Here is a 25,028-nt window from a genome sequence, read left to right as displayed (position 1 = left end):
TTGTACCCTTCTCTCTCGTCGAACTTTGGCAAAATCATTCGTGGTTAAACTTCATTATCGAGTCTCTAATTTATAGTAAACAATAGATCGATGAATTCGTGAAAGAGTAATGCGAGACGTTGCTGACATTTAAGTCGCACAAAAAGTTGGTTTACTTATTCCTACCGTGCTGTTATGTTCAAATCTGACATTCACGATTGTTTTCATTGTCAGTATTGTTACAGAATGTCGTCTTACTGAATATAAAGTATAACAATAAGTATAATAGTCTCTAACATTCAGCATGTAATTTATTCCGAATAGTAACAAATGTCCTGTAGTGATCCTGAACACTATTTAACCGTCACACCGTGTGCGCTGGAAATCATAATGCATAGTCATAAATCTATCAGAGAGCGAAACCCCAAGCTCTTTTATTTATCTTCGCGCGGACCGTGCAAGTCTCCCCTATCTATAATTGTGGATCCAGATATTTCCTTTGGTATCATATCGCCACAATATGTTCTATGTTTTAAGTTTTATAACTGTCAAAAAGTAAAGCGTGCACACGTCTGTGTACTTTACAAGCTTCCCCCTTGATTTAATAAACACAAACTTTGCGAAACCTGAAGAGAATGTACATACAAGCAGAAATAGAATTCAACAAGCACTGCCATTAAATTACAAAAATTTAGTACAGCGATTTTGGTATGTGATCAGTATGGATGGTATTGACGTGACAATATTGATAGAATTACAAACAATACGTTATAATTAGGATGACTAACTGTCCCGAAATAATCCTTAGCGGAATGCCATTTGTCTTGATTTATCATATAATGTAAACTGAAGTAAAATTCATTAATATAAGGATCTTTTTCATCAATCTCCTATTAAGTTACCGACGGTTAACTTTAACTCGCAGTAGTAGGTTATCGTTTCATTTTATTATAATTAATCTTATTAATAAATAAGTCCTTTATTAACATAGCTATATATATCTTATTTAATCTGATTAGTATTATACGTAAGGTACGTGTTTTTATAATCCAACGTATATTTTTGTGTCTCGATATTTTAAGGTTGATAAAATTGGCTGATCAAGAGTTGGCCACTATACATGAATGTGACCATAAAAATATACATTTCTACGTCAAGTCTGCGGTCCATGTTTCGATCACAAAAGGCAATAGTCTCCAAAAATATCATTAGCTTATCATTCGTCAGTTCCCAGACGAGAAATTAGAGAATTTCAACTAATACAGCAGACTTTACGACAGTACGGCGCCTTTTCAATGCGATCATTAAGCGATATCTCCGAATGCAGTTCGATGTCAATCTTTATCAGCAAGAGGAAAAAAGTGGGAGGAAGAATTGCGTTGCATCCTAAAAAAAGAAGGCACGTTTACGCTAGTCGTCTTGGTTGCCGGTCGTGAAACCTTCGCGAGGGGTAAACACGACTGCTTTTACGACCTACTCTCAAGATTGGCTTCCTTCCCGAGAAAGAGAGCTTAATATCTGCTTCTCTTTTCTCTTACTCTTCTCCGCGCCGACGACAGCTGCAGCCGCGTCGCTTTATAACGTTTACACAAGCGGTCCGATTTTTCAACTACATTGACCGATGCTGAGTGCTTGCACACGTTCAACATCTACACGGTGACACGTAGAATTGTCGACGGGTATTGCAGGGCAGTTGATGTAACGTGACGGATTTCAAAAGAGGTGAAGGAGACTTAAAGACCCGTAAACATTAAAGATCAGAGAGAGCTCCGTTTTACGATGATGGCCAGAAAATCGCCTTTAACTGCTAATTAAATAACATTACAAAAATTTTTAATAAAATATAATAGAATAAAAGCCTAGAAATTATTATAAATGAAAGTAAAATATCATCTCTCATTACATTTTGCATCTGTAATATTCTTAAAAATTTCTTATATATATATTGAAATAAATTAATAAACACGATGAAAATATCACTACATATAAACTCTAATTTCGTAACGTATAAAAATCTAGAATTAATTAACAAAAAGATTACAGTAGAATTAATCAAGTAATTTAAATATATTCCACTATCGAGATACTTTGGATTTTATCCTTTAATAATTCTAAGGATATCATGAGATAATAATAAAATGTATTTCTCTTATGCAACTTCTTCCGGTGAATCAAAAGCGACAAGAAAGTGACTCGTCTCGGCGTGGATGCAAGGGGTTGTTTCCTCATAACCGTCTGGGGTAGTTTCACGAGCACAGTCCCTCTCATCGGAGCACTTCTTGATTATTATTCGCGGTACATAGCGCACGGTCCCTCTTGCAGACGTCATAGGTCTGGAAGGGAGAAAGTTCGTGCCGGTAAAAGCGGAACTTGGCTCGTTATGCTAGCGAATCCTTTTCCCAATGTGTACACGCGACCCCACTAACGACAATCTTTTAAATCGAAAGATTGCTTTTGGAACCGTTAAAAAGTTTTCACATTTCCATAAGATTATCCGTAGTAAGTTTAAATCAGATAAAATGACAATTCGGATTAAGTGCATCCGTGCGATTGGAATCTTAATAACAGTCGATCTTTCGATAAAACATGTGAAATCAAATTACAAGTTGCTAATATTGATAAATTATCTTGGTACGTGTACATTCCTCTCTATTAATTCTACGTTATTTACTCATATGATTTTTTAACGTAATTACTCACGTGTAGAGCGTTTCTGATATTCTAACATTATAATTTTTATTATTCTTTTTGATAATCTGACAATAAAAAATTTAACAATTAAAGTAAGAATTGTTCTATTCTTTAGATAAAGAGATAAATAATTTTTTTTATTTTTAAACAATTTATATTAAATACGTGTGTAAATAGCATTGATACATTCATTCTAAAATTAAAATGTCCGAAACAATCCATGCGAGAGAGTAACGAAGGTTATATAATCAAGTTAATCGTATTGATATTTTAATTAGTTTTAAATTTGACTAATAGTTATATTATATATTATTACATGCAAGGCTCATAAATATATACAATTACAAAGTGTTCACTGAAATCCTGTAAAAAAAAATAACTTGAGATATCCCGAATTTTTTCCATGTATTTTTGTTCAAAATTCCAGGTAAGAGAGAGATCAGAAAATTTTTTAATAGAACTTTGAAATAAATCGGAGTGAGAAAAGCAACGCAAACAAACTATGTATATTGTAAATTAGTACAAGATAAGATTTCACGAGATTACATCTATTACTTTCTACAATTAGAGTTACGAAACCTAAAATAGTATATAAAGGTCATTGCATATAATATCAGTGAGGTATTCTGTTATGAACAACTGTATTTACCATTAATATCCTAATTCTATTATTATTATAATTTTCTTATAAAAACTTGCGAGACATAAGAGAATGTACGTGAATACACACGGATGTGTAAGCCATATTCGTTGCAAATCAATTATCGATATTTTGCATTATCAAAAAAAAAAAGATCAAAGAAACAATACTTTCAAAAAGACAGTATTTAAATTTAAAAATAAAATTTCAAAAATGAATACAGATAGAATTCTATGAAAATCCCTGACACACACACACACACACACTCTCTCTCTCTCTCTCTCTCTCTCTCTCTCAACGATAAAAAAGAAATCCCTTAAAAATTCCAGATTTTCCAGATTTCTCCAGGTATAATTTATTATATTTTATATTTATTATATTTTATTGTTAGGCAAATTTCTTATAAATACGTGCAAAGGTGCAAACACAAACAGAACAATAGTAATATTTATGTATCGAACCCTTCTAATTTCCCAAAAGGTTCTCGCAGCGTTTCTCTTCCCCTTGCAGTAGAAACTTCCTGTATCAATTAGAACGGCTCCCAGCGCGGATATATGTAACGCACGCGAATGCATAATTCATTGCGTGCACGTAGAATGCGCACTTTATCACGCGGTTCGCAGCCGGTAAACCGCACGGACATGAATTATGCGCGGGTCATCATTTAGGACGAAACTCGCGCACGCGTGTGAAAAAAAAAATTCACCCTCCCACCCTCTTTCGTACTTTAACCGATCCTACAACACCCCCTCACTCACGTGTTACGAATCGTGCGTTTTCACGGGGCATACCAAATGAAGGAGCAACCACTACCTAAAATATTGTCCCACAGATTACATGATTTCATTCGGTTTCATACGATTTCATCTGATTACCTTCATACGTATGAAGTCATTTGGCAAAATAAACGATTTTATCTAATATTACACAATAATTTCTCTTGATTGCATTATCTTAATTATTACTTAATTATCGGATGAAATATACATGAGGATTTCATATAAATATTATGATTTCAGGAACATTGTACGATTACATTAAGTGATTATCCCCTCGATGCCGAGGGGTGTTTCACGCATGTCACGGTCTTTGCACGAAACATCGTTAGGTACAAATAATTGTGTTCACCGTTCCGCCTTCTAGACATTTTGAGTACCATAAAAAATTCACGCTCTCTTAGAACGCTCTCGCGGCTTTGATGCTGAGAGCCGCTGCTCCCGAGAAGCTGTGCTGAGACATGAACGCGTATACACAAGACGCGTTTATTAAAAGAAAAAAAGAAAACAGGAAGTACAGAAGGATAAAAAGAATCAAAAGCAAGGAGACGCGAGAACTCAGCGAACACTGACGCCCTTTTAGCGAGGGTAAAGTGCAATCGTTTGCTCTTGCCCCGAGGAAATGTGCGAGAAGAGCAAGAGAGAAAGAGAAATAAAACGCTGATGACGTACCCCGAAACGATGAAGACAAGCACTGTTATTTTCTCGAAAATCGGCTTAACCAGTTCACTCAGTAATGACTTATATATGAGGAAAGAAGTGACTTTGTGAACTCTTGGCATCCGATTTGCACAAATATTTTTTTTTTTCCGAAAAATCTTCGTATGTAGTTGAATGTAGTAACATTTATTTCGTTTGTAGTGAATTATAGTAAAATTATTTCCGTTTGTAGTTGCACTGTTCGCGAGATATATTTATTTAAACAATTATATAAAAATGAAATTTTTAATTTTTAAGATATCTGAAATATCCGCTTGCGGGGCCCGATTCAGAATCGTTTGTAATTGTTTGTAGTGATTTTACTTTCGTTTGTAGTTGCACCGTTCGCGAGATAAAGTTACTTAACACAAGAAGCAACTTTCAAAGTCTTGTTGGAGATCATTCAGGGTTACGATTTCGAAAGTCGCTTCGCGACTTTGGAAGTCGTGCGCCCCCAAGTAGAGGGGAAGGTGGGGTCATTTCACGTAAAAAAATCTAACCCTAACCCAACTCATTTTTTGTTGCGAAGTGGCCCTCATTTCGCGTGGAAGGTTGTAAATCCATGTCGTTTCATGTTAAAAAAAAAACCTAACCCTATATAATCTAACCCATTTTTTGGTACAAGGTGGCCCTCATTTCGCGTGGAAAGTTGTAAACTTCGTAGAACTTTACTTCTTGAATGTACAACTTTCCACGCGAAAGTAAAAAAATGGGTTGGGTTACGGTTAGGTTTTTTTTAACTCACACCAAAAAATTATTTCCACTATATATGCAATATTAAATAAGAATAGATAATAGGGATAAAGGGAGGGTTAGAGAGGAAGGTGAGAGTAGTGCGCTCCTTTGCAGAGGGGAAGGGGGGGAAGTCAAAGGTGGGAGTCGTACAGTTCTGAACAATTCTGAAGAAACTGTACAATTCTGAATCGCTTCGCGTGAAAGATGTACGCCCCTAATGCAGGAGAGGGGGGTGAGAGTCGCTTCGCGTGGAAAATAGTAAAATATATTTTAAAACAGAGAATTTTTGTTTCGTGTAGTAGAAAAGAGATTTTATTTTTCGAACTTTTTTGTTAATAACTTCTTTTGTTAATAACGAAGGACGACCGACGGCTGAAATTTGTTCAAGGTCACTCGGGGTCATGACCTTCACAACATATGTCAAGGTCATCGACGGCTGTTCCCCTTTTATCCAGTTTTACTGAAACAATATTTAAAATTTATTAATTTCAAAGTTAGGGGATGACAATTTTTAAGTCGCGATAATTTTGTTTCTGCGCTACTACAAACGAAATAAATGTTATTACATTCAACTACATACGAAAATCTTTCGGGGAAAAAAAAAATATATATTTGTGCAAGTCGGGTACCAAGTTCACAAAGCCGAAAAAAGTGCCACGACTGCCACGACATAGGTTTTTGTGGCCGCCATGTTGGATCCGCTATTTTAAATTTTTCCCTAGATTCGTCATCAGCAATAAAAAAAATCCTTACAGATGAACTTCCATGTAATATACGAAATTATTTGTTTTCACCAGCAAAGTTTTGGCAAAAAACATTGATTTCGGTCCATAAACTGATTAATTGAAGCTTACCCTGGTGGAAATTTCATGTATTTTTCGAATACTGGATAGTTATATTAACTCCGTCTAATAACTGAGAAGTAAAACTACTTAGGATCCCAATCAAGATGCAATGCTTTGTCTGCAGTTACTACGAACAAAAGATGTGCAAATCTGAATTCATTTACTGAACAAAAAAGGGACAATAAATGGACTATGCAGTATTTTAATTAATGATAATCTTTTAATATTAAACTAGGCAAGTTTACGCAAATCGCACATGTAGGGTGCTTTTCATTTAGATTGCATTCCACTTAAGGTCCGCAAACACTCACATGCATCATGTTTAATATTTGATGACAAGAAGGATGAAATGATACTCGCGAGCGTTGTAAAGTGGAACGCACCCTTAGGCCCGGTTTCACAACTCACGGTCAACTCTTATTCGAGGTTTAACTTATTCCTCATCTCTTTTTAATGCTAGAATTGAAAAGAGACGAGAAATAAACCTGAACCTTAGTTAAGAGTTAACCATGAGTTGTGAAACTGAGTCTTGTGCCTATTTTCTACCAACGTAGATTAACTTTAATCTCGGTTCAACTTCATCTTTTTCTAATTCTAAAAATTAGAAAAAGATAAAGAGTAAGTTGAACCGAGACTAAAGTTAATCTACGTTAGTAGAAATGGACATTATAGTGACACAAATCGACACAAAATCATTCTATCTTTCTTGGTATTCAGAGTAACAGACAAGATAAATAACAAAAATAGAAAGACTTGTGTCGACTTGTGTCACCAAATGAAAAGCATTTATTTTTATCAGGAAAATTAAGTCATTGAATAAAATTCTATCATGTTCTTGTCCATTTTCTACGCAGTATTGTTACGACTAATAAGAATACAGTAAAGGCCCGTCTACAATACACGGAGTAAGAAGTAAGAGTAAGAAATTGACCAATCACAGTCGATTATTCTTCTCATATTCAACTGTGATTGGTCAATTTCTTACTCTTACTTCTTACTCGGTGTAGACGACTATTGTAGACGACGCCTAATATTAGATGGTAACTAAATCCATGGATGGATGTCTAAAGAAAACTGTATATATTACTACCATGGTACTATCATTTTCTGCAAACAATGTGCAAAATTTATTTCTAATTCGCAAATACGATAGATAAGATTGAATAATAAGTAAACACCTATCCCTCAAAGAGGAAAGATCTTCATTTTTCGTTTTTAAAATTAATTAATTATTTTCGCGATTTAAATAATGTCACAATTTTTATACTCATCTTATTTTTATATTCGTTTTAATATTAAAAAAGATATTGTTATCGTCCTATCTGCTTATTCGACTCTCTGCTGGTCAAACGAATCGCGAAAGCGATTGGGAACAAAGTTACCGCGTTGCAAAGTAACTGTTATACAATGACGCTCTATGGAAAAATACAAGAAAGAAAGGAAAGCCAGATCTGTTCGCGATTCTCATTCACAGAAACCAGTCAAAGAGAGAATTCGTTCGATGGGAGACAAAACGAGAGATTCGATACTAGTGTGGAATATACCATTTTCGGAGTAAATATGCATAATGACAATATGAGCGAATGAATTTCAAAGAACCCGTTGTCGACTTTGCTCTCCTTTTGCTCTTTCGCTCTTCGAAATATATTACCCGCGTTTCCCGAGCGCTATCGCAGAGGTCATCAAACGCTTGCGCTCGTGCTTTGAGTCGCCGTGACCTCGCAATCGACGCGGCCGGGAGGGAAAAGACGTCGGGGAGAGACGAGAAAGGCGTGTTTCCTGCCGAAAGATGGGTCGGAATTTCGGTATCTCCCACGATAGAAGGTTTATCTTACGATTCCACGTGCCGGCGGGACAACAAACGCCGGATGAAGAAGTTCTGTTTCCGAGAAAATTGCGGCCTCCAACGGGCGTCCCCGGGATAACATCAATTCAAGATATCTCAAGTCCGCGCTATCAGACGCTCGTTAGTAATTCGTTATCTAGTTGCATCTGTGCAACGTCTTTCTCTGCTAGTTAAAAGGTCTAGTTGTTTACGAGGTATTTCAGTTTGTGAAAATGAACAAAAAATTTTTAGAAGTATACATGCGCGAAAAAAATATTGTATACATGCGCGAAAAAAAAATGACGTGTTAACAGTAAACCAAGCAGTCTAATCGAAAACAATCTTGTTAATTCAATGACACACTAAATAAAATTCATTAAATTTTAATAAATATTTGTTTGAATAGTACTAAATATTTACCAAATGCAAACATACTTATTTGAAATCATTACTTTGATTTAAGAGAGTATCACTTTTTTATTGAATAGATATTTATTTACTGTAACTAAAAATGTTTCGTTAGTACTATTTAAATAAACATTTATTAAAATTTAATAAGTTTTTTTCAGCGTAATATTAATTAAACAAATAATATTTTATTAAAACGAGAATATCGCACACTTTGTTTCATTTAGACTGTCATTGAATTAACAAGACGTTTTTCTCTACTGTTTAAAACACCTAGTTGTTTTACTAATAAAATTGTTTCTGTGGGCGTATATAATTATGTGTGCAAAGAAAGAAAAGAAAAAATACGTGCGAGAAACGTAAAAGACGTCGCGGCGAGTTCTTGAGACGCTAAAAAATAATTGGATGGAAATTGTACGTCCGATGCGCATCCGCGCATTCCGCGCCGCAAGTGCAGTTGCAACGCGTCCGAGTATGTGCGCGTGTCGCGGCTGGCGTCTCCAAAAAAAGAACGTCGGTTTCGTTCTTCATACATGTTACGCGCCACCCGCGTCTTTATTATAGCATCTCTTTCTCTCTTTGTTTCTTTCCGGAGTCGTTTCAGCAGCCCATGTGGGATCAAAGGGCTAATATAATTTCTTTCTCTCTCTCTCTCTCTCTCTCTCTCTCTCTCTCTTTCTCCTCTGCCGCTCCCTGCAGCGAGACACGCGTACGCTACGTCACGCAACGACTGAACGAGAAGAGAAAGAACGAACGAGAGGCTAATAACCCGCGAGCTGGAGGAAGACGAGAAACGCGCCGCGAGCCGCGAGTAATCGCGCAGCACGCTGAATAACATTCGGCGTATAAAATAAACGCGCGCGCCGCGCCGGCCGCGTACAAAAGGCTCTTAGTGGCGAGCGGTGTAAAAAAGCCGTCGTTCGCAGGGGGAGAGGGAAGTAGACGAGTTAAGACTGGTAAGAAACGAAGGAGAGGAGCGAAAGAGAGCCCGGATCTCATCGACGAGGACGGGAAGAGGACGATGATCGCGCGAGCGGGCGACGCGGGGGGCCCCGTGGCCCTCCCAGTCTTCTTTTCAGAGGTACGGGACGTCTCCCGAGCTCCTGCGGTCTCGGTTCTCGTCCGTAACTCGAGACGTGTAATTAGGAGCACCGGACCAAGATGAATGGCCAAGTGCCGGTGAGTGGTGCAGCCTGGACGAGACGAGTGAAAGAGCGGACAGAAAGATGAAGGGAAGAGAGAATGAGAGATATCCACCGAGGGGTAGCAACCACGGGGCACCATAACGTACTCAAGAGGTATTTCGTACATTGCGCGCACTCCCGTTTCACTCCCTCTCCCCCTTTCAACTTTGGTGGTGGCCGATATTGGGTACAGATGTATATACCGACGTAATACCCGCACGGCAACCACCTCCCCCCCTCCCCCGATGTGCGCTGAGTCTGCGTACACTCGTCGCTTTTCGTGTAGGTGTGCGCGCCTATCGAACCGGTTCCTCCTCTTTGAGAGGAGAGCCACCGTCATGGTGGAGAGCCAGCATCCTTTCCTCACTACTTGGATCCCGTCTCGTCGTCGAGTCCTCGTGAGAGTCGAGGGAGAATCTGCGAGGAGGACACAAATTGGCCAGTTCCGATTAGATGAAAGAATATGTCTCCTCTTTTTTTCCTCACAACTCTTCAATTTGCATTTCGCAGAGAGGAGGTTAGTATAATGAAAAGAAAGTTGAGATCTTTTCTTCATTTCTGTTCCCTTTGTTACCCTTTTTGAAAAACGTGATAGCTGAGTTGAATAGAAAATGATAGCCAACAACAGGATAACAGGTTTTTAATAAATTCACAGTCTAGAATAAAATGTTTAAAATAATTTTTAATCCCGCTTACGAATTCGGTGAGAAAGAAATAGCAAATGTGAAAAACCTCTTACAGCATAGACCTCCAAGGAACGTCCTAATGACATCCAGAAAACATTCTACGTTCTAAAGACATTCCTCCAAAATGTCCCTCGGATAAAGTGTGATGAAAGCCAGTATCCCGATTCTGTTTGGTATACAAAAAAACTTAAGCAGTAAAACGTAACGTAAACAGTAAGCGAATTGACCAATCACAGAGATCGTAAGTCTATGTAACGTAAACAACATTGAATCTAAAGGTGCCTTTTCATGCGCAGCACGCTGCGGCAGCAAAAGTATCACGTGATGTAAATTTTTCATAATTGTTTTCGCTGCATTTGCTACGCATGAACAGAAATAACGGCAACAGCATATGTATTAAAATTTAACCTCAAATATGTGTCTTATATTTGCTCAGCTCGAAAATTAATATAGAAAACTTAAAAAACTTGTGATTATATGGCAACTGTTAGTGCAGTTACAATTCGGACAATTACCATTTCAGGTAATTATTTAGATTTTAGAATATCCCTATCACACTTCAAATCTTAATAAAAATGTACTTGTTGTATGTACTCATTGTAAATGTACTCAATTTTCATATTTTTTGCAAATACTGCAGACTTTCTCGACTTCGAATTCTTTGCTGCTCGTTGTTCGTTCGGTTAAACTTCAGTGAAATGCGGCAAAATATATTTTACGTTGGGAGTGCGTCATCTTATATAAAATTTTTAACCAATAGCAACGAATTACTGCCGCAGCGTGCTGCGTATGAAAAGTCAGCTTAACATGTTGGTTTCTTTACTGCTTACGTTTTACTGCATAAGTTTCTTTTGCGTGCCATGATCCTAACTTTTAACGATAGTGTTGATATGTTAGATCTGTTCATGTTGCTCGAAATTCTTAAACATTTTTTACACCTAAAATGAAGTAAATATATATTCAGACGTTGAAGAGAGAAAAAGCAAAGACGCTGTAGTGTAAAAAGTGGAAGCAACACGACAGACGAAGGCTACGTTTCGTTTCACATATGGTGCGCATGATGCATCATTTTATCTTTTTTTAATATTCGATGAACAACAAGGATAAAATAATCAAGGATATCACGTGCATTATGCATGAAACGGAACGTACCTTTATATTGTTAGTCCGCAGGTACATCTACGGTTATGATCCACTTAGGCCCAATTCCATAAGTGACGATTAACTCATAAGCGAAGTTCAACTTATTCATTCTCTCTTTCCAATTTTAGAATTGGAAAAAGATGGGAAACAAGTTGAACTTCGGTTAAGAGTTAACCATGAGTTGTGAAACTGGGCCTTAATGCTACAAATGTTTCGAAGCATTTTTTGATTGGTCAATTAATGAAATTCTTTCTTCTGATTGGTCAGTCAAATGCTTCCGAAGCGTTTGTAGCACCAAGTGGACCGCACCCTACAATATACGGAATAAAAAGTAAGAAATTGGCCAATCACAGTCGATTATTCTTCTCACACTCGACTGTGATTGGTGAATTTCTTACTCTTCTTACTTCGTATATTGTAGACGACGCATAATTATACATACATGACAAAAAAGCTGTGCAACGACAATATTAACCCTTACCATACCATCTACAATTTAGTGTCTCATCCATACCATTAAGGCCCGTCTACACTACACGGAGTAAGAAGTAAGAGTAAGAAATTGACCAATCACAGTCGATTATTCTTCTCACATTCGACTGTGATTGGTCAATTTCTTACTCTTACTTCTTACTCCGTGTATTGTAGACGGGCCTTCAAGGGTCACTTCAAATCTCTTCGTTTTTTCATCTTTTCAAAATAATAAAAAAAATCTCTAAAAATTCACCAACATACTTTCAACTTTCTAGAATAAATATTGACTCTTTATTTTGAAAAATAATAAAATGTAGTATAATTTATAATTACCGAAAGACTCAAAGAAACTTGCACGAACAGGAATCACTCGGTCACTAGTTACCCATATTAGTACGGTAAGGGTTGATGACACTGGGCGCTTTCTATTTGGTAAAATGTCATTTTATCTTTGTTATTCTCCGAATGTCAAAAAAGATAGAATAATCGTGTCGACTTGTGTCACTAATGCCTGTTTCTATCAATGTAGCACAGAAAAAATGCTATGGTTGCCACAACCGGAAATAATGATCATTTTCACTTATCAATATATTTGGTTGTGATAATCGTAAGATGGACATATCTTAACAGCCATAACCGTTAAGATATGTCAATTTTACGATTATAACACACAATCGTATATTATAGTTCTTATAATAAAAAAAATGTATTAAAGCGATTTTTGGTCGTTGTAACCGTAGAAGTTTTTTTTATGCAATTAACTTGAATCGGTTCAACTTACTCTTCATCTTTTTCTAATTCTTATAACCAGACCAGAAAAAGAAGAAGAATTAGTTGAACCGAGATCAAAATTAAACTATTAATAGAAATGAGCATAAATGTAAAGTGGAAAGTACAGACTAAACTGTCGTTAAAATTTACAGAATCGAAGTACTGGAAATGTAATTTTCTTACGAAATCAATTCGAGCTTGTTTTCAATCATATGCAATATTTGCTCTTCCGTGACTTTCTATATAATTGTAAAGTGTTAAAAACAGTCATTATAAAGCCAATGAATAATCTCGATGTGTGAACAATGTTGTATGCGCAAAATAATAATAGTAATCACTAATCTCATCAAGATATAAATGCGATTTGAGCGAAAATAACAAGCATACACAAAAAGATAGTTTCTTTAGCGCACGCGAGATCAAAGCTTTGCGGGACATTCCAAAATCTTTTTATGCATCACTCGAGATAATATTAATCGTACGGTTAAAAAGCAGGCCGGTAACAACGAAATATTTTACTCGGCGAGTTACGCGATTTTATCACGAAATAACAGTGTGCAACGAGCGTGTAACAATGTTCTCGGCATAACGTATCGTGCTTGCCGTATCGCGCTGATGCATTCGCCAGATATACTCTCGCGGTTCTTCGCGCACGAAATGATACCCTTTCCGCGATATCTGACCGCGTAACTTCAAATCAGCGGGTCCCGGTTCTTTCTGAATCAATACTTAGCACCATAAAATCTCCGACAATTGTAGGAGACTCGGCCAGGGGCAAAAAGGTGGTTTCCTGTACAGAACAGGAGCTTGCAGCAGCATTAACACTATTTCTAGTCGATTCTTATATTTAAGACTGTCTTAAGTACAGTCTTAAAATGTATAATAAGCCAATCAGAGGGTTGTATTAAGCCAAAAATATATAAAAAACACAAGAGAGTAGGATGTAAGTAGTAAGCGAATTGACCAATCACAGTAGAGAACTACTTTACGTTCTCTATTGTGATTGGCCGATTCGCTTATTTCTTAAATCTTATCGTCTTATTACTTAAGTCTTTATTGCCTACTGTTTTGTTATGTGTTTCTAGCTTTAGCGTTTTAAAACATTAAGGCTATCGCGCACATTTTCCATAACAGTAAAACGTACTATAAGAATTAGTCAGTTACAGTCAAGAATTATCAAAAAATTTTCAACTGATTGGCTAATTCTTACGGTACGTTTTATGACTACGGAAAATCGTGTGGTGATCTAAAAATCATTTATACACTGATTATAATCTGTTAACTTATGCCACAATCTGTAAGAGTTGACCAATCATAGTCGAATGAGAGGAGGATAATCGACTAGGATTGGTCAATTCTTACAGATTACAGCAAGTATAAATAATCCTTTACTTAAGACAGTCTTGAAATTAAAACCGAGGGGATTAATCACCTAACGTAATAATGGGCAGGGTCCTCGAAATCATTATAAAATTCATATGAAATCCCGATATAATATAATCCGATAATTGCAATAACGAGAAATTATTGTATAATATATTAGATAAAATATATTTTGTATAATATATTAGAGATAATATATTTATGTATATAAAATTATTGTATGATATATTAGATAATATATTTGGTAAAATCGTTTAGGTTTTACCTTTACCAAATGAAATTATATGAAACCAAATGAAATCATATAATCTATGGGATAATATTTCAGCTAGTGGTTACTTCCTCGATTAAGGGCCAGTTGTTCCACCTTCTGGTAAATTTTACCTGTTAGGTAAATCTGGCAATTCGCGCATGTGATTGGGTAATCTTGCTACTTACCCAACAGGTAAAATTTACCAAAAGATAGAACAACCGGCCTTAAAATGGACTATGAATTATAGCAGACCGCTCTAGATTTGTTTGCGTTGCTTGCATTTTTTGCGCTCAGCATCTTCGCTTCTTTCTCTTTTCAATACCCGAATATATATATATTTCATTTTAAGTGCAGACATTTTGGGGAATTTTAGGCAACGCGAACAGACTTATTGGCTACGTTCAGTAGAAAAAACTGGTCAGTGTGAGCGTTCGGTGCACGATTCTTTAATATGATTGGTTCCTGCAATTCGATCTAGTAAAGAATTAAAGGCAAAAACCAATGGCTGCGTTCAGCAGTTTCGCAATTGTAGTAAAATTCTTTTACATGATTCTTTTATATGATATTCTTTTATACTGGTTTATACATTTAGATTCAGTAATAAACTAAGAGCAAAATCAATCACATTAAAGACTTTCACAACAATAGTAGAACTGCTTTCTCTGCTAAATGCAGTCGGTCATATTAAAAAATCACTGAGCGCTCATTAATCAGTTTTCTCTACTGAACGCAGCAAATGTTTGTAATAACGTCGCTGCAATATTATCGCTGGAATGATCCGTGCTGTATAAGTCGTGGCCGCTTCGAAAGGAGCCTGTGATTTTTCTTTTCTTTTTTTTTTTACGGAGTCAAATCGCCCAGTCGGCCAAGGCGCGCGATTCAGACTCAATTAGCCATAATTACAACGTCGGCCGGTCAGAAAAGGAAGAAAGGGAGAAACCGCGCGCGGAGCGGCAACCGGTCGGAGCGGGCTGGGAAGATCGCGAGACGATCAGCGCTGGATCCCGAGGGGTTGAAGGAGGAGGGAGATGGGCCGTTACGGAAACTTCGATCGGCTCTCTTCCCTCCGCGTGATTCACCCCGACAGACGGGCAGACAGACCCGCGGCGAGTAGCGGGAAGGGAGGGAAAAGCCGGAGAGCCCCGCTTACGCTATTCCGTTCGGTGCGGTACTTACACACGCAGGCGAGCAGAGCCAGTAGAGCCGCGATGCGCTGCATCCTTCTGGATCAACCGAGAATAACGTGCACAATCGTTATCGCCGCGCGGAAGAAAAGAGACGGAGAAAGAGAAAAAAAACACCCCGTGTGTGGCCGTGCGGCGAAATTCACGTCGCGATCATTTTCACGGCTGATCTGCGGTAACTCTGCAAACGGCGTGTACGCGAGAGAAAATCGAACGAGAAACGACCGGCGCGAAGAGACGCGCGATACTGCTGCAATAAACCCACGCCGGCGCGAAGCGACCTCTGGACCTGGATGCTCTCGGTTCACCTGGTCGGTCAACGTGATTGCTCGCGTCGCCACCAGAGGACGCAATCTGTCGGTTATACAACCCTGGAGAGATAAGTAGATAATAAGTTCATCGCGTTGCTTTTTTTTGCGCTTTTTGCACTCAGCGTCTTTAAGGATCATTTACAGCTTATTAATATACATGCCGTAATCTGTTCATTTATGCTGTAAGCTGTAAAAAATTGGGCAATCACAGTCGAACGTGAGGAGAATGAAGTTGATTATTCTCTTCTCGTTCGACTGTGAATAATCGATTTCAATTGTTTTATCTCCGAATACCTAGAAAAGTATTGACTAATTATAATACATCATGTAATATGGTTCAATTAATATGAATTAAAAATATGTGTTAAGAAAGGCTATGAACCAAAAAAATCAACATAAATATGTAAATAAAAGAAAACGATTTAATCAATAACTTAAACATATTAATAACAATCAAGAGGGTTGGGTAGTGCTAAGTTAAAAAAATAAAAGTTAAGTTAAAAAGTTAAAAAGTTAATTAATTTTAACATAACTTTATAGTTACAGACTTAGTTTTAGACTCTTAACTTTTTTTAACTTTATTTAGTTACATTTCATCCGTAACTATTAATTTTTTATTTAATTCTTTGAAGTTAAGTCTCAGACATAATACGCGGCAATAGCGATAACTTATATAATGAGGTGAAAATTGCAAAAATGAGCAAATTTATTAACCAATGAAATTATAAATATTCTAGTGAATTTGCTCACTTTTGTAATTTTCATCTCATTTCAAATTACACAATCGACCCCCAGATTTCAATCTGTCAGAAACTGTGTATTTTGATGTATTTAGTTTCTGATAGGTTGAAATCTACTATTTCTTATTACTATCACTACTCCCTCGTATTGTGTCTGAAACTTTAGTCATACCACAGGCTAGTATTCATAGTCGAATCTTATATATACTAAACAGTATATATAAACAAAATATATAAACAAAATGTAAATAAAATATAGAGTATTTTCTAAATGAAGTATATATTTGTCATTTCCGTTATTTATAAGACTGGAATCTTGGAATCATGAATTAAAAAAATAAAAAACAAACAAATTTAACTTTTAGCTTTTTAATTACTTTTTTTATTAACTTAACTTTTAATTCAATTAATTTTATTATAAATTAACTTGTATCTTAAATAAGTTAAATTTCCAAGGTTGTTAACTTTAACTTAACTTAGTTAAAAAAAAAATTAACTTACCCAACCCTGACAATCAAAAACTAAAACATATTAATAACAAACATTATTTCGAGCTCGGGTCATCTTTGTGTTTCTCAGCCAAACAATAGAAACGTTTTCTTTGCAATATACTGCTTCTAAAATGTAATCTTATGTTGACGTCGAATTAAGTGTACCGACTTGGAGAAGAGTTTTTGTATTATTGAACTAATACGAAGAATTTTTTATTATTGGACATTGTAATATTATAATTTGAAGAATAACTTGATATTTGAATTTATGATGCTTGTGAATATTTTAGCACTATGACATCGAATAAGGATTTTATTATTCTGACATCTATAATACACGCTACATCTTTGCGGGCATAGTATCAGATTAACGACAGGATGCGAATTTACTAGATGTTTTTGTAATTTATTTTATTATATTATTTTAATCGTTCAATTTGAATATGTTTCTATGTAACATTAAAGATGACCCGATTGGGCTCGAAACGACGTTTGTTATTAATATGTTTTAGTTCTTGATTGTTATTAATGTTTTAGTTCTTGATTATATTGTTTTCTTTTATTTACATATTTATGTTGATTTTTTTATTCATAGTCTTATTTAACACATATTTTTAATTTTATTAATTATAATTTGAGATTTATGTTAAATATTCCTACGATTAATGTTATTTTTAAGTTAATTATCTTTTCGATTATTTAGGTATTTCAATGTTATATTTAATAGAAGAAAAGGGAAGGGGGGGAGAAAAAATTCGATATTTTATATATTGAACAAATTATCATGATTGTAATTTATTCAAATTAATGTAAATTATAATCAATTGTTTTTAAGAACATTTAACTACTACTGATCAAATATGTCCATACATTTTCATACATCCTTCTTTCTTTTGTAAAATTACTTTTTAATGTAATAGAAATAATAATAATAATGTGAAAACATAAAATATAATTAAAGGGATAATTTTCGCATTGTTTGTTTTAGAAAAAAAAGTTTGGAAAAATGTAAAAAAAAATTATTCATACATAATTATATGCATAATTTTATATATAATTATACATAAATAGTTTTTTTTACATTTCTTCAAACTTGATTTTTTTTACAACAAATAGTGCGAAAATTACCTTTTTAATTATTTTTAATGTTTTCACGTTATTATATATTATTATTTCTATTACACTAAAATGTAATTTTACAAAAGAAAGAAGAATATATATGAACATGTATAGATATATTTCATATATAATTATACGTGTTTATGAATATTTATGCGTGTTTATGTATGTTTATACATATTTATACATATTCATGCATGAAAAATTTTTTACCGGGGATCATATTCAGATCGAATGTCCCGCGTGCCGATCGGCCGCCATGACAGTTTCATCGGCACATCGGTTCGGAGTGCGAAGTGCGAATCGCTCCGTCTTCATTGCGACTTTTATCCATTCGTAATGCATAATTAATGCGAAGTTTCATCAGGAATGCTGGTTCAAGTGACGGGCGATCGTCAAAACGTGCGGATCTTCGTAATCAATGCTACTTCATTGATCGTGATCGACGCCGCGTCATGGCGGTTAAGTTTGATAAGGTAAACACAAATTTCAATACCTATAGCGCGCGAAAATGATACTAAGAGTGCGTTCCGAGTTACGTATGAAGCGCATGATGTATCCTTTATTATTTGCTGAACAATAAGAACAAATAATGCATCATGCGCCTCATGCGTAACTCGGAACGCACCCTAATGCTTTTTTGAAAAACTCTTATTTTGTCATAATTACTTCTCATTAGATATGACAATTAAAGTGATTATAACGCATGTATTTGTATTCATAACGAAATTTCCATCACATAAACATAATGAAAACGATAACGCGATGTGCGAGAATTTCTTTAGATAAACTTCGTACGATCGTATTATTTGTGATGAGATTTTTCACAATTTAATATTTTCACGTTGATCATCAACAGAAATCATTAAAAACTGTAATTACGATATGTAGAATTTTAAATAATTATAAATTGCAGTTTTGTTTTTCTCTTTTGAACTAATGATAAAATTATGAAAATGAACGATTTGTACTTAAAAGATTGTATTTTATTCTTAGAGATTTCGAAACAAAATTTATTAAATATATTGTATTCCTAAAATTTTATCGTACAATTGAAAATTGGTGGAAAATGCACCAATAAGGCAATTGTTACGTTGTTTTATCTGTTACGAAAGTTCGTTTGGCTGTGCACTAACGCCCTCTCAGCGAATATGTGATGAATATAAGAAGCGATTAGTCGAAACAAAGCAGATGATAACGAGAAAAATACAGTTACCTACCTCTACCAAATATCAAGATAAATAAAAGATCATAATTTTTACAATTATTTCCTACCTTATAGTTGTATTATTGAACTTCATGTCATCTATGAACTTATTTTAAATTATCAATAATATGATTATGCGAAAAAATGAGAAAAATTGATTATAACATATTTTTTATTTGTTTAAATAATTCCTAACATAAATATATCTTTTTAAGAGAAAAATAATATTTACACAACATCATTTCGACATCACAATTGTGATTTCATCGATTTCGTAAAAATAAAAAAATATTAATAGATATAATTTGAAGTCAAAACTGAAATGTATATTTTTAGATGACTTTTATACATAAATATTTCTTCATATATCTAGTTTATTCTTATTGTCACAAATATCTTTCAAGTGTCTTTCTGGACTTAAAAATGAGGAAGTTGCTGCGAAATAGTTATGAATATGAAATGAAAACTTAAAAATTTTACTTAATTGTAAATATTAAATGTATGATACGAAATTTAAAAATACGCATATAAACATAGTATAAATATAAATTAATATAAATACAAAATTTTTGGAAATATTTAATTTTAGACATAGATGCACAGTTTTATATAAATATGAAATTTCTAATATACAAATATCTAAAACTCTTAAAGATTTTGAATCTCAAAACATAAATGCAAAAACGATAAGTGTAACAGTTTTAAAAAATAATAGTGCTTTATGAAGACCTGAATCATTAGATGTAAATGCAAATATAAATCGCATTACCTGTAAATATGATGTAATATAACGAAATTATTTTTTGCAATAAAAACAGGATATAATATAATCTCTATGATAAAAAAATTAATACAGATAATATATTTAGTTTAAAAGAGAGGAAAAAGAAATTCGATAGGATAACGAAATTTTTAAGCAGAAAGCTGTAGATGGAAGAAAAGTAAGAACATACAATTCAAATTTGTTATATTATCTTCATACATCTTGAGACATGTACGTCGTTGTTTTCTGTGTCGATCATTTTATAAGTATTGGTAATATTTATAATAACAATCTAAACAGTCACATACTTATATTCCTATAGATCTTAAACCGGTTTTTTTTCACTTTACATATGAATCTTAATTTTTTCTATCCTATAATCAATCATCACACATCTGTAGAGAACAATCGGCATTCAGTTTAGTTTTTTTTATAAAGCTCTTCGCGTCGAAGATCTCTTTTTCCAAAATATTGACAATATTGATTGATAATAAAAGTTTTACCAAAAGCGATACGTAAATTATTTGGCTAAATTTAAAATACTTTTCGCACGTGGCTAATAGATAAATTTATATATATAGGGTTCATAAAAATTTAATCGACTGGTCCAAAAAAATATATATATAAGGTGTGACAAAAATCGCTTGTAATTACTAAATACTGCGTGTTAAAAAGAAGGATGATTATAATAATGAATGATATATTTTCAATATTAATTTGATAAAAATTGCATATTACAATATTTGGTTATTTAAAGGTAACAAATAGAAAATACGAGGTGAGATTCGTGGTACAAAACCAGGTAAATCCTCGCGCAAAAAGAATACAAGTATGTAGAAAAAGATTCTTTTTAACAAGATTTTTTGCAAACAAATTTGTTTTTTTTTTTTAATTAGAGAATTAATGATGAATGTCTCTTTAAATGTTTTTTATATTCTTGCCTTTTTTTATACAAAGATAATATCGTATGAAAGACAATCCAATGCGAATTTTCTGACAGCGGGACGGTATATGCTATTTATTAAATTTATAAAAGATAAAATATTTTATTTTGCATGTGAAATAAGTCTATAAAAAGAAAACGATCAACAACTTCGATGTCATAACGAGTTCATTTTGATATTCAGGTAGTGTATTTCTACACGAAAGAATGATACATATGTACATAGAGAGACTTGCACTATATATATATGTTTTTATATATAATTTATGTACATAGTACGTATGTCTTGTGTACCTATACATACGCATATACCTCTTTTTGAAAATTTTTGTATATTGAGAACTAAATCGCTTGGACATATTCCACTATATTTTTAACGTGTGTGAATCTAAGTCAATTTTCTTGAATTTTTTTCGTAAAAGTATTTATATTATATACACAATATATAGTTATTTGTCCCGGAGATCACATGAAACGATTATAGTACACCGTTAAAAAGTCGTTATTCGCGATAATAGAAGATTTACTTGAACTATTAAAACTATTGAAATAATTCATTATCATTATAAAATCGGACGTGATGGATAAAATAATGAATTTATGATTTTTGCGAAGAAAGGGCATAATTATAATATACTCGTTCTTTATGGCGACTTTATTTAATGTGTTAATTTCTCGATTGTTACTTTTATATTATTAACGTGACTAGTTAATTAATTTTGCACTATCAAAACATTTTGAAATAACTATCAAAATACGAAACATCTTTTTGAAATACCATTATTTCCATCAATTTGAGATCTTTATGTTTTTCTAATATTAAATAATCATATTTAATATATAATTTGACACAGGTTTCGAGATGTAAATAAGACAGAGTATATGGTAGTTAAAACTACCTCTCATACACATTTCACAAAGCTCACACGGCTCAAAATAATTAAAAATATATGATCGCATTATGTTTCGACAACAAAAAAACAATTATACAGGATGTCCTATCTAATGTTATCATCTAAAATTTTTTTTAAATACAGTGCATTAAATTAAAAGCGAAGCAAATCTAATAAAAATTATATGATATAAAAGAAATATTGCTTAGTAAAATAACCTTTTTTAAATGAAGGTGTTTATAATACATATGAAGGTTATCTTAATTTTTTAGATAGAAATTTTTTTAACTTTTGAATTAATTTTTTATAAGGATGCACCGGATATCCGGGAAATATTAGACATCCGGTATTATCTGATACTTTTTTACTATCTGGTTGGATAGTCGGATATCATTAGTATCCGGTAATATGTAGTATCCGATAACTCTACCGAATATCCGACTGTACAGTGGATATCCGAAAAAAATATAACACCAGATATTCGATATTTTGAATTCGGTAATTTTACGATCCGGTACATCCTTAATTTTTTATCATTTTACGTATAAAAATATTAAGATAATTTACTAAATCTTAATACGTATTTTTTTCAATAGTACTAACTGAACATTTACTTATAGAACATTTACTTACAGAAAATAAATATTTACTCAGTAAGATAAAATAACAGTTAAATCCAATGGTCCTTATATATAACGTATGTATATATTTATTAAATATTTATAATTAGTACTATTCAAACAAATGTTTATTAAAATTTAGTACACTTTTCAGTGTATAGATGCAAACAATAATGCTTTCTCCGAAATTATGTCAGTTTTTGTATAAAATTTTATAAAAATTTAAGATTCTAATAATAAACAAATATTCTACATAGATAATAGAACTAGGTATACATGTAGGACATCCTGTGTATTTAAAATATGCTGTATCAATTAATGCAGAAAGATACGTATGGCACTCTCGATCGACCTGTACATTCCACAGTGTTCGAATGCTGGCCGAGTTATTAAAGATATGTTTAGTCTGTATCGACATTTATCAGAAGTAGAACTTCTTCAGTTTTTGGCATTTCGTTACAATAAACTTCGATTCAAGCCATATAACATCACTGTTGTCGATGATATGTACCCAGGCTTCATTCTTCGATGCTTGTAGGTTCACTTACGATCACCCCATCCGGTGCTATTGTAAAACCACGATGAAGTAGTACCTTCGTCTCTCGTTTTACTCCATGAGTTATCAAGACTGCTACTTCCATTGTCCTAATTTGTCAATTCGATATTAATATTTTTGTTTATTATTATTGTACCTATACTGAAGAATCAAGTATTTTTTACACCGCACGTACTTTAATGACATATAACTGATATTATTATATATAGAAAGAATAGTTTTGCTGATCTAAAAATTTAAGTAGATACAGATTTAAAAACAATTTTATTGGATCATTAAAATAATTATGCAGCTAACTCAAGCATGATGAGCTGCAAAAAGTTTGGGCATTCTAGCAACTAGCTTGAGTATTCTACATTTAGCTATAGATCTGTTTATATCGAGGAGTCAATCACCCAATGTATTGCCTGCATTTATTGCGCACAATATTGTCAAGTATTGCTAATGTATTGCTATGTATTATTTCTAGTACAGGCAATACTATAGTAAAACGCTAACAATATGATAGCAATGGAGGTGATTGACCCCTCCTCGGTTTAGATACTTCAGCAAAAACATTCTTTCTGTGTATATATTTATGTAAAAGACTTAGGAAACTAGAGTTATTTTACCTACCACGTTTAACTGATGCGGGGCGGGCGAAAGGTAATCCATATTGGTATAATAGGACGAATAATTTTGATAGCACTGCTGCTGGGAAGGGGTTGTCGTCCACGTTAACCTTTGATGGTCTCCCGGAAATGCTCCACCGCTCTCCGTTACTGCTGGACTCCAAATGCTACTGCTACCACCGCCGCTGCTATACACTGTACCACCTAACTGTTAAGGACATATAATCGATAAGAACGAATATTCCATGTAAAAAATGCTCTTTAAAACAATTTTTCGCGAAAAACGTAAAATAATAAAATATAAATCGACCTATTATATCCAAGTACATGTTATACTCGGCGAAAGTAAGTACTGCTATAATCCACTTACGCTCGGTGGAGTCGTGCTAGCTGCTAATAACAAACTAGCATTTCCCGCAGGCTTATACTGCGGCGAGTCCCTTAAAAGCGCTGGCGAACTTGCTGCTGAGCCTCCTGTGCCTCCGCTCCTAAATACAGAAATACAGTTATAACAAACTTATATGTGTGTATAAACATTTAGCTTTCTACATTCTATACGGCGATCGATCGCGTCGTAATTAACATTTTAGACTTTACGCGCTCAAAGTGCGAATGTAAGGAAGCGTATCTCGCGCAATATGTATCTCGATAATATCTGTCGCGTGTAGCCGCAATTAGAATACTAATTATCAAGCTAATTAAGTTGCCGATTATCTCGCACTGACACGTTCCCGTCTGAGATAAAAAGTCGTTAGCGCGATCACGGACATACGCCAAAGATAAGTGCTCATTAAGATAAGTAATATTTACAAGGGCGTAGTAGCAGGTACCGCGGCGGCGGGTGTGGGCGGAGTGGTAATTGAAGGACTTTTTCCAGGGGGTGGATTACTAGCCGGGCTCCCCGAGGGCTTTTTCGATCTCGGCGTCTTATCTTGCTGTTGTTGTTGCTGCTTCTGCTGCTGTCGGCATTTAGCCCTCCGATTTTTGAACCACACCTGTAAACACACGTGAAAATACCCGCGATATTACGTGATTATATAATCAAGCGCCCCTACAATGACACCGTATTACCACTAAAAAAAAAAAAAAAAAAAAAAA

At 34.2% G+C, this 25,028-nt stretch overlaps 2 protein-coding genes across 2 annotated transcripts in view; both read right to left on the bottom strand.

Moving 5' to 3' along the window:
• The window catches only part of LOC108769582 (tyrosine-protein kinase-like otk), a 62,444-nt gene extending 46,542 nt beyond the window's left edge, over positions 1-15,902 (bottom strand). The window contains exon 1 of the mRNA XM_018520618.1: positions 15,669-15,902. Within this exon, the coding sequence (XP_018376120.1) occupies positions 15,669-15,711 (43 nt within the window). The 5' untranslated portion in view covers positions 15,712-15,902. The remainder of the gene's footprint in view (positions 1-15,668) is intronic.
• Positions 15,903-23,149: 7,247 nt separating this feature from the next.
• otd2 (homeotic protein ocelliless) overlaps positions 23,150-25,028 on the bottom strand; it is a 6,524-nt gene continuing 4,645 nt past the window's right edge. The window contains exons 3-6 of the mRNA XM_018520553.1: positions 24,741-24,925; positions 24,301-24,418; positions 23,935-24,138; positions 23,150-23,408 (exon numbers count right to left, since the gene is read on the bottom strand). Of these exons, the coding sequence (XP_018376055.1) occupies positions 23,304-23,408; positions 23,935-24,138; positions 24,301-24,418; positions 24,741-24,925 (612 nt within the window). The 3' untranslated portion in view covers positions 23,150-23,303. The remainder of the gene's footprint in view (positions 23,409-23,934; positions 24,139-24,300; positions 24,419-24,740; positions 24,926-25,028) is intronic.

Source organism: Trachymyrmex cornetzi, unplaced genomic scaffold, assembly GCF_001594075.2.
Source record: "Trachymyrmex cornetzi isolate Tcor2-1 unplaced genomic scaffold, Tcor1.1 scaffold92, whole genome shotgun sequence".
Lineage (NCBI taxonomy): Eukaryota > Metazoa > Arthropoda > Insecta > Hymenoptera > Formicidae > Trachymyrmex > Trachymyrmex cornetzi.
Note: the sequence above shows the minus strand (reverse complement) of the source record. Positions and strands in the feature narration are given on the sequence as shown.